The sequence below is a fragment of the Phyllostomus hastatus genome, unplaced genomic scaffold, assembly GCF_019186645.2.
Source record: "Phyllostomus hastatus isolate PE091 unplaced genomic scaffold, TTU_PhHast_1.1 phas_contig_64, whole genome shotgun sequence".
Taxonomy (NCBI): domain Eukaryota; kingdom Metazoa; phylum Chordata; class Mammalia; order Chiroptera; family Phyllostomidae; genus Phyllostomus; species Phyllostomus hastatus.
In genome coordinates, this window is record NW_025333928.1 from 9,471,164 (window position 1) to 9,483,504 (window position 12,341).

Below are 12,341 nucleotides of genomic sequence, written 5' to 3' on the forward strand. Positions count from 1 at the left end.
GGTGTCAGGTTGAAAAGATATTGAGAATAATGACAAACAACTGACAAGTAGCTTTAATTTTTACAACGTCCCTGTGAGAAAGGTGGTTCCGCTTTTACAGAGGTGGAAATGGACGGAGGGAGGTTCAGGGACTTGGCCTAAATCCCACAGCAAGTTGGTGCTGTAGCCCAGGGGTTCAGTCTTCCCTTTGTGGGGTCCCAGGACCCAGTATATGAAGAGGATCCGACCCAGGAGAGTGGCGGCAGAAATTTACCATTTCGGTGCAATAAACTGCGGGAAAGCCAGCAGACCGCAACTAAAAGGACCTAGTAGCCACAAAGAATCAGCGGTGAAAGCGAGGTGGGGAGAAGGAATTTTGGGTTCCGGCGGCCGCCGTAGTAGCAGCGCTCTGTCTCCATGGCAATAGCAGGAAGCCGCGGGAGGTTTATGGACTGTGCAGCCACTACGGCCAATTGGACCTAACGCAGAGCCGTCCCGAGAGTGCAGGTGATGCGGCTGGGTGAGTGGAGGGACATGGGGTGTGGCCTCGGCAGAGGGCCGGGGCCCGCGAGAGAGGTGTAGCCCTTGAATCCCTGGATCCTCATTCCCACTCTCTGGATGAGGGGCCAACGCTGGGCCTCAGTTTCCCCAAAGGAAGTGGGTGGAAGGGAGTGGGCACCCCAGTCCAATGGCCCCTCGCAATCTCTGAGGCCCGGACTTTCTCTCCTTTGCAGCTCCTGAACAGACTGGCGCCGTCCTGCCCCATGGACGTGAGTCCTAGGCCCCCAAACCCCCTCTGGAGCAGCCCCCTCAGCGCCCTAAACTCACACCGACTTTGCCTGCCCTCCGGCAGCACTGGAGAAGACAATGTTTACTCAACAGAAGCCCCTCAGCTCAGGATAAGCGTTTTGAGAAAGAATGCCAGGGATGGGGGCTCTCCAGGGGAGGGCACTTTCCTACTCTTCCCTACGAGATGAAGTTTGCCAAGTAATCAATGAGAAAAGGCATTCCAGAGGGAACAGCATGGGCAGAGACCTTGGGGGCGGAGAGAAAGGGAGGGAGAGAGAGAGGATAGGGCATTTGGGGGACTGCTAGGACATAAGTATGGCCGGATAACGGGGAGGGAGGGAGAGGTGGGTGGGACTAGATCCGGGCTTTTGTCACTGAGGTGAGTTTGGACCAAGTCACTGAGAGCCATTGATGGATACGGAAGTAAGGGAGGTGTACACAAGGACAGCTAGTGTGGATAGAAAGGGGCAAAACTGTAGACTGGAAGACAGTTAAGGGGCAGTAATATTGGCTGAGGAATGGCAAAGAATCAGAGAGACAATGGGTCCATTTGGAGAGACACTCTGAAAGGAAGTTCGTTAAGTGTTGGTAAAGCCTAGAATGAGCACCAAGCCCTTTATGGTGCTGAAACAGGGATGACCGGAGAATAGGCAGGTCTGGACGGAAAGAGAGAGTAGTCCTTCTGACTCTCTCCCCACCGCCTGGTGGCTGTTCCTCCCTTCCCAGCCACCTCAATGTCCCTCCTGGTGTTTCTGTGTTCCTGCAGTCCCTCCTACCTCCTTGTCACCCCTTCCTCCTGTGCTCATTCAGGCCTCCTCTAGCCCTTGGAATCCCACCCCGGCTCCTGTCAGCAGTCGTTCCCTGCTACTCCCCATCCCTGCCATCGTCTTCATCGCTGTGGGCATCTATTTGTTGCTGCTAGGCCTAGTGCTGCTGACTAGGCACTGCCTGCTGGTGAGGAGCCTGGTGGGGACCGAAGGGGGGCTCTGGGGAAGAGGAACTGGGTTAACCTGTGCCCTCATCTGCAGGCCCTTAATCTGAGACTCCTTTGCCATTTAGTCCCCTCATCTGTTCTTTTCATGGCACCAGAGAGTTCCTCCCTTCTCCTGCCCCTCTCTCCAAAACTACGTCTTGGTTATCCTTCCCTCCACCTGGCCCAGACCCTGAGTCTGCTGTTTCCTAGGCCCAGGGCTGCTGCACCGACTGCAGCTACCCCTGCAGGAAGCAAGCTGCCTCCAGGCCCCAGGACTGTTGCTGGACCTGTGCAGAAGCCTGCGACTTCCCTCTGCCCAGCCCAGCTCACTACCTGGATGCCTGCTGCCCCCAGCCCACTGAAGCTGTGAGTTCTCACACTGCCCTCTGACTCCCTGTGCCCCAGTCTAGGCACTACCTGTGCATTCATTTTTGTCGTTGTTGTTCAACATTTATTATTCAGCACTGATGCTAGGCCAGGCGCAGTTCCAGGTACTGGGTCAGGTGGAGACAGCCAAAAACAACATCAACAACATATAGTGTGTAGTGATGAAAGCTACCTGGAAAAAGGAAAACAGGGTATCGGCTGGAGAAAGGCGATGTGTGTAACGTGCAGGGCACATAATCACTTCTGAAAATGGAAGTTAAAAGGAAAACACAGAACCTCTCACAGAGCTTTTTCTGCTCTTTGAGTGAATACTATGTTCCATTATTATTTTCTCAACAACCCTGGGAGCTGGATATTTTTAAAAACTGGTATATATTTTTTCTGATCACAGAAAATATTGATTACAAAGTGTGCATGTAGAAATATACAGAAAACACAAGGCAATTTATAAGCCAGCTTTCTAACCAAGGTTGCTGTGTTTTGTCTAGGACCCTCACATACTAACATTCAATACCATCACTGCTGAATTTTGCTATTATTTGGTAAAAATGGATCACACCACATATACTATGTCATTACAAATGCTACTTGCTTTTTTTAACTTGACATCATACCTTGGTCACGTCTCTATGCCTGTGCAGGTACGTAGGTCAGTACTGCTACCCTTTGGCAGGGGGATAAATTGGCTTAGGGAAATCTGTCACTTCTGCAATATTCCACAGTAGAGTCTTACAGAGAAAATTGTTCCATAGTGTGTTGGAACAGAGTCCTCAGGGAGAAGCCTGGCTTTCAGAGGATAGGCCACTTTTGCATTTGTGGGTTAAAAGGTGTTCAGTGTAACCCACTGCCTTCCTAGGCAATAATTATTTGGGGCTCATAGGGTTAGACAGTATAGCCCCTGCCCTTGAAGTGGCAACCTTCCCTGGGAGGGAAGAGTGAGGCTGGAAGACCAAGCAGATCCGTGACTTGCACTGACCGTGGTTGGTGCATTAAGGTCTCTGTTCCTCAGTTCCCTTAATAATGATAACAAACACAAATATTACAAAACCCTCTCCTACCTCACAGCTATAGAAACTGAAGCTCACAGAGGCTTGAGTGACTTGCTGGAAGCTTGGGCCAGGACAGAAACCTAGGTTCCTCTTCCTCTCTGGGGGGCGGAACCTGCCTGATCTGCTTCTTTCACAGAATGTCCCAAGTTTCTAATTCATTCATTGCTTATTCACTTAACCAAAGATTTATGGAGTCATTGTTGAGGCCCCACGGTGGGTCCTGGGGGCTCAGTGGAAACAGGGTGGACGTGGTCCCAGCCCGCACAGGGCTTGCACTCCGGTAGAGAACAGGGAGAATGCCGGTGAGCGGTGACAGTGTGTGAGAATGATGTGATGTAGCGCAGTGGCTGGGTCCCAGCCCTGTGTGTGATCAGAAGCAGGTATGAGGCTTAAACAGAAAGCCAGGCAATCAGGTCCGCCACACAGTAGTTCTGGGGCTGGTTGGAGTCGGTGAGTTTTTAACAAGTTCTCACGTGACCCCACCCTACACCAGGGTAAGGAACTGCTGCGGGGAGGACAATGTAGCTCCCGTTATTGAGTGCTCACTATGTACTAGGCATCGTGCTTAGTTCTTTCCACTGATTCTTCACAGTGACCTTAGGAAGTGGGTTCAGAGATGAGGAAACTGAGGCTCCAAACTTGAATTAGCCAAACCTGGGCCTGAACTGGGTTCAGAGCGGGGCCTGAGCTCTAACCGGTAAAGATGGCTGGCCTTCACCAAATCAAAGCAAAAGAAACCAAGTGAAAAACTGCAGAGCCTAGAGAAACACAAGGGTTAACAGTCTTGTGGAGTCCTTGTTTAATGTACTTAAACAGCAGATTCCTTCCCGAAGCCACCTGGCTGCCCAAGAGAGTTGAGAAATCCATTAGCCGGTTATTAATGACTAGATCCAACGGGCAGAGCCAGGAAATGCTTTCAATTCCCTCTTCTCTGAGTTGAGGGCAGGGAAACCCCTGTCAGCCACCAATTTTGTGCACAGAATGACAGTGTGGCCCTCCAAAACCCCACAGAGCCAGCTTCACCTGCAAACTGGGACTCCCCAAAGACACCCCCAACCTCACCCTCATCAAACACAAGAAAACCACTTGCTTCTCTCTCCCTTCCACTGTGGCACTTCTAGCCTCCTCCCTGAGAGCCATTTCTATGGGCAGCAGTTCCAGCCCAGTTCAGACCCTTCTCCCTGCAGACTGTAGGTCCCCTTCCCTCACTGGAGCCCCTAGTGATATCTGATCTCACCAGTCACCTGACACCGCACCCCGAAACCTCAGCTGTTCAAAAGGTCATTCCCCTATTCCTGGCTTGGCCCTGTGTCTAAGCTGTGCAACTGTGACTGTCACTAGCTCTGCCTCAGAACTCAAGGAGCCAATCTTCTGTCACACATCCTGGGCATGTCCCACCCAGCCACGTGGCCTGACTCCAGTCATGCCTGAAGCAGTGTCAGATCATTTCTGCCCCAGGACGGGAGAGCAGTGGGTTGGAGCAGGCTCTTCTCCCTGCCTGTCTTTAAGGACATGCCGTTCTTATTTCTCGAGGGACAGACCTGTTTCCCCTGGGAACTGAAACTTCTTTCTTTGCCTACAGAGGGAAAAATGATGTGCTTTAGTTTATCCATTCCTTCTACTTCATTGGTCAGCATGAGTTCCTGTGCTAGCTCAGTGGAGACATGAGATGAACTGTCCCTGCCCTTGGAGGCCCAGAAAGAAGCTGATGTTCCTGGCCTTGGGAGGCAGTGGGGCCTAGGGGGCTCTAAGGACCGGGAGCAGGCAGGCCAGTCCATCCCAGCCGCATGCCCTAGTTGTGTTCCTTCAGGCGGTCATTCCCCCTCTGAGCCTCCCTTCCCTCTTTTGTAAAGAGACCCCTACTCAAGGTTCTGATAATGAAGAGAGATACAACATTTTAAGACGTTAAGTTTTTTAAATATGCAAATTACCATTTTTAAAAAACACTAGAAAGATTTAAAAAATTCTTTCATGAACGCAGTGTATGCCTGGCGCAGAACAGTTGCTCAGAAATGATCAATGAGATCGTGCAGTTGGGTCTCTTACCAAGGAAGAAATCCACAAAACCAACAAGTTACCTTCATCACAGACAGGAAATGTGTGTGTGCTTTCCCGGCTACTGATTTTCCACTGCACGTAGCCACAAAAGTGTAGAACCATCTTGGAGCTAAAGATTGGGACACCCAAATTCTAGCAGGAACCAGGGCCAGTCACTCTCTGGTCCTTGGTCTCTTCACTTATAAAATGGGGAGAAAGAAAGAGCACTCCAAATAATTTCTTCCAGCTCCTAAGCTTAGTTGTTTGGACCTTTGCCTTCTTGCTGATTTCTCAACAGCACAGGGAATTGACTTGTTCCTAGGATTAGTGGATGGTACTCTCTGTTCCACTGGGCCAATGGGACTTCTCTCCTAAGAGGGAAAGTTTCAGGCTCTGGTCCCCCTTCTTCCTGCCCAGTTCCCTCACTCCTTTCTCCTTTCCCTCAGGGTTGGGCCCCTCGTTGCCCTCCTTGCTGCCCACTCTGCGATTGTGCCTGTGCGTGCCAACTTCCCGACTGCCAGAGCCTCAACTGCCTCTGCTTTGAGATCAAGCTCCGATGAAGACCCAAAGCCCCTGCCCTCTGGGGAGTGGCCAGCCCCCAGGGCCCATGTGCCCTCTTCCCTGAGGGGCCTCAGGACTCCTTTCTCCAGGCCGCTGAGACCACAAATGAGCTGCCTGGCTCCCTGGCCTGGGAACCAGCAGTGGAGAACTTGGTTCTCGGCAGAGTAAGACTCAGAGCCCTTGGCTGGCTAGACTGCAACCCTTTCATAGGGCCCACAGAGAGAGGGGCTAGTGTTCTGTCTGGCAGATTCCCCTGCTCTCCTTTTCCCCTCCCCAAGCAAGCTCAAGTTTGAAGGTAAGGGTGGGGGGCACTGCTAACCATAGACAACATTATGGGAGGAATTTGGGCCTTAAGTATCAGGATATAAGGGTACCCTAGCATACACGGTCCATGGGCTCTTGGTTATTTTGAGGTGTGAGTGTAATGCCGGCATCTGCTCTCCCTGGAAAGAAGTGGGCTCCAGCCCTGACCGGTGTGGCTCAGTGGGTTGGGCCTCCTCCCACAAAGTAGAAGATCACCCAGGTTTGATTCCTGTTCAGGGCACAATGCCTGGGTTGCAGGTTTGGTGTGGAAGGCAACTCATCGATGTTTCTCTTGTGCATCAATGTTTCTACCTCTTTCTCCCCACCTTCCCATCTCTCTAAAAATAAATCAGATCTTAAAAAAAAAAAAAGAAAAAGAAGTGGGCTCTAGAGAATTGTAACAGCCCCCATCAGAGCCCAGTAGGAAGGGCAGGAAATCAGAGGAAGAGGCAGGGAGGGCCACATGATGAGTCCCCTTTCCCCTTCTTTCCTCACAGATCCCTGTCCAAAGATTTATTTCCTTTTTGAGGGCCTCAGTCTGGATTTCCAAGGAAGAAATTTCCTCAGAAGTACTGGTGAGTGGGCAGGGGGCCCTCCCCCACCCTCAAAATAGGGCCGGCCCACAGCTCCCTCCCCCTTTTCTCACTCTGGGCCCCATGCTGGCCTGAATGTCAGGAGCTTCAGGTTTCCCTAAATATAGGTCCCTGCCAGGGAATCCGTGGCCGGAAAGGGCAGGGGTCACTGGAGAAGGTTGGGGACATAGTTTGGGGGAGGGCAGGAGCTGCCTTTATAACCCAGCCCGGTTCGGCCTGGCTCACTCGCTGCTGACCAGGCTGTGCCCGCTTCTTCGGTCTCCTCCATCCAGGTGGGCCCCAGGTGGACACAGCTGGGGTGGGGTAGGGCTGAAGGTGTCCAGATTAGCAGGGGAGACCTAGAATGAGGGGACAGGGGCTGAGAATGTATCTGGGAGGCTGACCAGCGCCAGACCAATTTTATTGGTAGGGAGATAGATGTCAGGGCCAAGGGAGGAGTTTCGCAGGGGCTCTGACTTGCTTGAGCTGAGCACAGCCGGCCACTTGCCTCACGGTCTGGCTTTGCGTGACGCCGGGGCTTCAGGCAGGTCGGCCCCTGACAGAGCACGGACAGGCTGGCCCAGGCAGGCGGCCCCTGGAACCTGACAGGCACCGATGGGGCGCGGTTGGGGCGGGTCACCCAGAACCGCTGTCGCCTGGCTTCCAGCCAGCCTGGCCACCTCCTTGCGTTCACTGTGCGTCCACTCGCCTTTTCCTCGGCCTCTTACTCCTGGGCCAGTGACACAGGGAGGGGCGGCCCAGTGTTCCATAGCCCGCCAAGTCCAGCCTGCTGGCGAGGTCGTCAGAAGTCCTAACTCTGGATTCAGCGACCACGTGACACGCTGCACTCTGCAGCAGCGTACCGTCGGAAGCTGGGGCTGGGCCGGGCCTGGGAGGGGAAGCTGAGCTTCGGTCATCTCGGGCTCCTCTACCGGCGCACCCGCCCCACCACCCCACCAATCCCCATACCCTCCGGTGCCAAAAAACGGCTGAGTCACGGTGCCCCAAAGTGCGTCAGGCTGGGAGGAAAAGGAGAGGGGAGGGTCTGTACCCGCTCGGGATGTGGCCCGAGTCACGTCCGTAGAGGGTTGGGGGAGGGATCTTGTTCTCTCCGCCTCCGGGTTTCGCCTTTGGGGGCGGTGGCTCGCACAGTTCCTCGCCTGCAATTGGACGACCGGGCGCCTCCAGCCCCAGCAAAAGAAAAGGGGGGAAAAAAAAAAAAGCCCGGCGGAGGGTGGAGCGGTGCTCTCCGAAGGTGCCGCACCACCTCCTTCCTCCTTTCTCCCCGCCCCTTGCGCCGCCCACAAGGGAGCTTAATAGGCTGCGTTCCTCTTGGAACGCGCCGCAGAACCAGGGAAGTAGTGACGACTGCTGCGTTCGCTCCCCCCGTCCAAGTCGCCATCCCGCCGCTCTCCACCGCTGCACCGCGCAAACCCGCCCCTTCCCTGTGCCAGGTGAGCGCTTTTCGCCATGTGCGAGGGTCAAGGACCATGGAGAAGGATCCTGGGACCGTGGCGGGTCGGGAGAGCCCCCTGAACCCGATCCTAGCATCACCGCCCCCCCCCCCCCGCCATACACACAAGCTTCCAGCCCAGACCCCCAACCCTCTCTAGCAGGAGCTCACTCGGTTTACTGCGCAATGCGGAGGCTCTGCGCGCTGAGTCATGGCGGGGGAGGAAGCAGGACGAGATGAAAGACCATCCCCTTTTCTTGCCGGGACCCCTGGTGCAAAGGGTTATGGCCCCTTTGCCTCTGCAGGGATTTTAAGAGGCTGAGAGGGGTGGGGGCCAGCTCAAATACTGCTTCAGGGTTCCGAAAGTGGGTGGTTGGCTCCGGTCCTGGGAGACAGGCGCCCCTGGCGAGGAGGGGACAACCCTTGGCAACGCCTGTTGCCCCATTAACACTTTCCCTGTCTTTTCTTATCGGGTGACCTTGATTCTGAGCCTGGACAGCCGCAGCCCTTCGAGCAGACGGGAGCGTGTTTCAGGGGGAAGGGGTGGGGCGCTTGCCTCTCCTCCACACTCTCACCCTGCATGAGCAGTGAGATCGGCAAACCTTACCCCTTTCCTCCTCCTCGGGCTGGGCTTCCTCTGCTGCCCTTTCCTAGGCTCTGATTTCCTCCTACCGTTTTCTCAACACCCTTTTCCTAAGGCCCTCCCCCACCCTGGGGTGGGGAAGCCTGACCTTGGAATGTCCTTGAGGCCTTGGTGCCTGTTCCAGCTGTGGGATCTTGGGTGGATTGGAAGGAACAGTCCTATAGCAGTCGAGAGATCTGGGTTCTAGTCTCAGATCTGTCCCTTGGATTGCTGTGTGACTTGAAGTATACAGACCTTTCTCTGCTCCGGGTCCTTCCAGACAAGGGGGTTGGGCCCCCTGCCTTATGCAGGACCTCCATATTCTGAAAGACTTCAGTTCGATTTTGCTTCTAGGCAAGGTGACCCCATGGCAAAGCGCAAGCCAGAAGGGTCCAGCTTCTGCATGAGCCATCTGTCCATGGCTCTGGCCTATTCCTTTAGCCCAGATGCCAGTGTGCAACCCCACCCTCAGCTGGGCCACACCCAGCGACACACAGAGTTAGGAAAGGTACAGGAGGCAGGCCTAATATAGGGAAGTTGGGTGCAGGGGAGAGCTGGGGGCAGGAGGTGCCCCAAAACCTGCTGGGAATGGGGCAGGGGAGGTAGGGAGTCTTTGCCCTGACCTCCAGGCAAGGGACCCTGCTCATTGGGAGACCACGGAAAGACCCAGCTAACTAGTGCTCCCCCTGTCTTCTCTGCCCAGAAACTGACTGGCACCATGCCCTACCAATACCCAGCACTGACTCCGGAGCAAAAGAAGGAGCTGTCTGACATCGCTCAGCGCATTGTGGCTCCGGGCAAGGGCATCCTGGCTGCAGATGAGTCCACTGGTACGGGCAGGACACAGTGAGGGGAGGGCCCAGGGTTGGGGGTAACTGGCTGATCCCCTTAAGACTGTGTGCTGCTCCCTTCCAGGGAGCATTGCCAAGCGGTTGCAGTCCATTGGCACCGAGAACACCGAGGAGAACCGGCGCTTCTACCGCCAGCTGCTGCTCACTGCTGATGACCGTGTGAATCCCTGCATTGGGGGTGTCATCCTCTTCCACGAGACACTCTATCAGAAGACAGATGATGGGCGTCCCTTCCCCCAAGTTATCAAATCTAAAGGTGGTGTTGTGGGCATCAAGGTGAGGAGGCTGGGCCTTGGGGTGTGAGATCTGAGATGAATCTGGGAAAGAGAAATCCAGAGTAATAGGCTAGGGGGCAAACATTGGGCTGGGAGCCTGGTGACTTGGGTGGAATCTGCACCAGATCCATGTAAGGAAAGCTAGAAACTGTGCGCCCTGCTTCGTATTTTTAACCTTTGAAGTTGTAAGAGCAAGGCATTACCCTCACGGTACAGATGAAAACCAGAAGCTCAAGGCAGGGAAGTGTTTTGATCATAGAATTAGGAAGTAGTAGGAGCCAGGCTCTTGTCAAATAACAACCCCATGTGTCCTGCTCATAGGATCAGATACTATAACTACATGAAAACATTTACAGACCCGGAGATGCCACTTGAGAGATGAAGGTGGGGGCAGAGTAGGGCTCTAGAGCAGAAAAGGGTAGCAGAGACCGCTCACCTGTCTTACATTGTCCTATCCCAACAGGTAGATAAGGGTGTGGTACCTCTGGCAGGAACAAATGGCGAGACTACTACCCAAGGTGAGAATTGTTTGGCATCTTGCCCTACCAACTATCCCATGCAGTCAGCGCCCCTCTGGGTGCCCAGGGTAAGTGGGAGCCACCTGCCCCCTCCTCTGCCACTCTGACTTCTACATCCCCTCTCCAGGGCTGGATGGGCTGTCTGAGCGCTGCGCCCAGTACAAGAAGGACGGAGCTGACTTTGCCAAGTGGCGCTGTGTGCTGAAGATTGGGGAACACACCCCTTCATCCCTTGCCATCATGGAAAATGCCAACGTTCTGGCCCGTTATGCCAGCATCTGCCAGCAGGTGGGCTTGCATGTTCCCTGCAGGCCAGCTCCCACCTTGTTTGGTTTCAGAGTGTCAGCCAGCCTGCCACCCATCCGCCAGGATATCTACATCCCCCAAAGCAGCAACTGTTCCACATCCTTACTAGTCATCAGGTTTGGTGCTGGGGACTCGGAGCATGGGGACAGGACAGGGCTCGTGTGGGTGGATCTGAGGAGATCCTGTCTCCTACAGCCCTGCAAAGCTGAGTCTCTGCCTTCATGGAGATAAGACCTTGGCCAGTGGCTCTGGAGAGCTATAGGTTGGGCTCCAGTTTAGGAGGTCTCATGGCTACTCTCTTCCCTCATCCACAGAATGGCATCGTGCCCATTGTGGAGCCTGAGATCCTCCCCGATGGGGACCACGACTTGAAGCGCTGTCAGTATGTAACTGAAAAGGTAGGTTGCCTGCCTGCCTGGGCAGTGTGGTGGGTTAGGTAGCTGGACCGTGGGCTCTGGGGCTGACTCTGGTCCTCACTTTGGTCTTGCCCTAGGTGCTGGCTGCTGTCTACAAGGCTCTGAGTGACCACCACATCTACCTGGAAGGCACCTTGCTGAAGCCCAATATGGTCACCCCAGGCCATGCTTGTACCCAGAAATTTTCTAACGAGGAGATTGCCATGGCAACTGTCACTGCATTGCGCCGCACAGTGCCCCCTGCTGTCCCTGGTGAGTCCCATACTCTCATATTGCCCTCTGGGAGATTGTACCCACAAACCTTATGCCCATTGGTGTGATTTCCAGGTCAGCTTCTAGGAACTCCTGCCAGTGCCCTGAGTCTCTGACTACAGTCCCTCCTGCCATTTCACCCTGTTTTACAGGGATCACCTTCCTGTCTGGAGGTCAGAGTGAGGAGGAGGCATCCATCAACCTCAACGCAATCAACAAGTGCCCCCTGCTGAAGCCATGGGCCCTGACCTTCTCCTATGGCCGAGCCCTGCAGGCCTCTGCCCTGAAGGCCTGGGGAGGGAAGAAGGAGAACCTGAAGGCTGCCCAGGAGGAATATGTCAAGCGAGCACTGGTGAGGATCAAGCAGGAGGTGGGGCGAGTGCTGGGGTGGATGGGATTCTGAGAACAGATCTTCTTACTCTGGCTCCTCTCCTCTCTTAGGCCAACAGCCTCGCCTGCCAAGGAAAGTACACCCCAAGCGGTCAGGCTGGGGCTGCAGCCAGCCAGTCCCTCTTCATCTCTAACCACGCCTACTAAACAGAAGTGTTCTAAGGCTGCCCCCTCAACACTCCAGGCCCAGCCCCCTCCCACACGCAAACTTGAAGAGGGGGCCTCATCAGGGGCTCCAGGCTGCTGTTTCCCACTCTTGCCTTCCTTGTGACATTGGTGCGTGGTGTTGTCTGTGTATGCTAACTCCAGTGCTCTTTCCAGCCCACTGCCAATAAACAACTATTTAAGGGGGAGTTTCTTGTTCCTGTCTATAGTGTCTGGGTCAGGGGAGGGCTCTGCCAGGTGGCAGAGTCCAGAAGAAAGAGACCTTTTAAAAAAAAAAAAAAAAGATTTTATTTATTTATTTTTAGAGAGGGGAAGGGAGGGAAAAAAGAGGGAGAGAAACATCAGTGTGTGGTTGCCTCTCATGCACCCTCCTACTGGAGACCTGGCCCATGGCCCAGGCACATGCCTTGACTGGGAATCAAACCCTTTGGTTCGTGGGTGGG

The 12,341-nt window shown here is 54.4% G+C and overlaps 2 protein-coding genes across 5 annotated transcripts; both read left to right on the top strand.

Moving 5' to 3' along the window:
* Positions 1–406: 406 nt before the first annotated feature.
* Positions 407–6,653, top strand: LOC123825620 (keratin-associated protein 10-10). Of its 3 annotated transcripts, XR_006786927.1 has the most exons (6): positions 413–486; positions 714–749; positions 1,579–1,722; positions 1,952–2,107; positions 5,661–6,070; positions 6,576–6,653. XR_006786927.1 is itself a non-coding variant. In XM_045849175.1 (5 exons), exons 2-5 carry the CDS (start codon positions 744–746, stop codon positions 5,772–5,774), a joined length of 420 nt encoding a protein of 139 aa, XP_045705131.1. In that variant the 5' UTR covers positions 407–499; positions 714–743; the 3' UTR covers positions 5,775–6,642. The 3 variants fall into 3 exon arrangements, 2 of the variants coding, with proteins under 2 accessions (XP_045705131.1, XP_045705132.1); XM_045849175.1 differs by having other exon boundaries at positions 407–499; positions 5,661–6,642; XM_045849176.1 differs by having other exon boundaries at positions 5,661–6,642.
* Positions 6,654–6,804: 151 nt separating this feature from the next.
* On the top strand, positions 6,805–12,086 carry ALDOA (aldolase, fructose-bisphosphate A). 2 transcript variants are annotated; one of them, XM_045849021.1, is made up of 9 exons: positions 6,805–6,943; positions 9,429–9,555; positions 9,641–9,852; positions 10,315–10,369; positions 10,497–10,657; positions 10,990–11,073; positions 11,169–11,343; positions 11,496–11,695; positions 11,785–12,086. In XM_045849021.1, exons 2-9 carry the CDS (start codon positions 9,444–9,446, stop codon positions 11,878–11,880), a joined length of 1,095 nt encoding a protein of 364 aa, XP_045704977.1. In that variant the 5' UTR covers positions 6,805–6,943; positions 9,429–9,443; the 3' UTR covers positions 11,881–12,086. The 2 variants fall into 2 exon arrangements, with proteins under 2 accessions (XP_045704977.1, XP_045704975.1); XM_045849019.1 differs by lacking the exon at positions 6,805–6,943 and adding an exon at positions 7,949–8,104.
* The last annotated feature ends 255 nt before the right edge of the window (positions 12,087–12,341 follow it).

Excerpts from the sequence above, each read along its gene's own strand:
- LOC123825620 (XM_045849175.1), top strand. Across the intron at positions 1,723-1,951 it reads TGACTAGGCACTGCCTGCTG|GCCCAGGGCTGCTGCACCGA; the intron begins GTGAGGAGCCTG and ends GCTGTTTCCTAG. Across the intron at positions 2,108-5,660 it reads GCCCCCAGCCCACTGAAGCT|GGTTGGGCCCCTCGTTGCCC; the intron begins GTGAGTTCTCAC and ends CCTTTCCCTCAG.
- ALDOA (XM_045849021.1), top strand. The coding sequence starts at position 9,444 with ATGCCCTACCAATACCCAGCACTGACTCCGGAGCAAAAGAAGGAGCTG. Across the intron at positions 9,853-10,314 it reads GTGGTGTTGTGGGCATCAAG|GTAGATAAGGGTGTGGTACC; the intron begins GTGAGGAGGCTG and ends CTATCCCAACAG. Across the intron at positions 11,696-11,784 it reads AATATGTCAAGCGAGCACTG|GCCAACAGCCTCGCCTGCCA; the intron begins GTGAGGATCAAG and ends CTCCTCTCTTAG.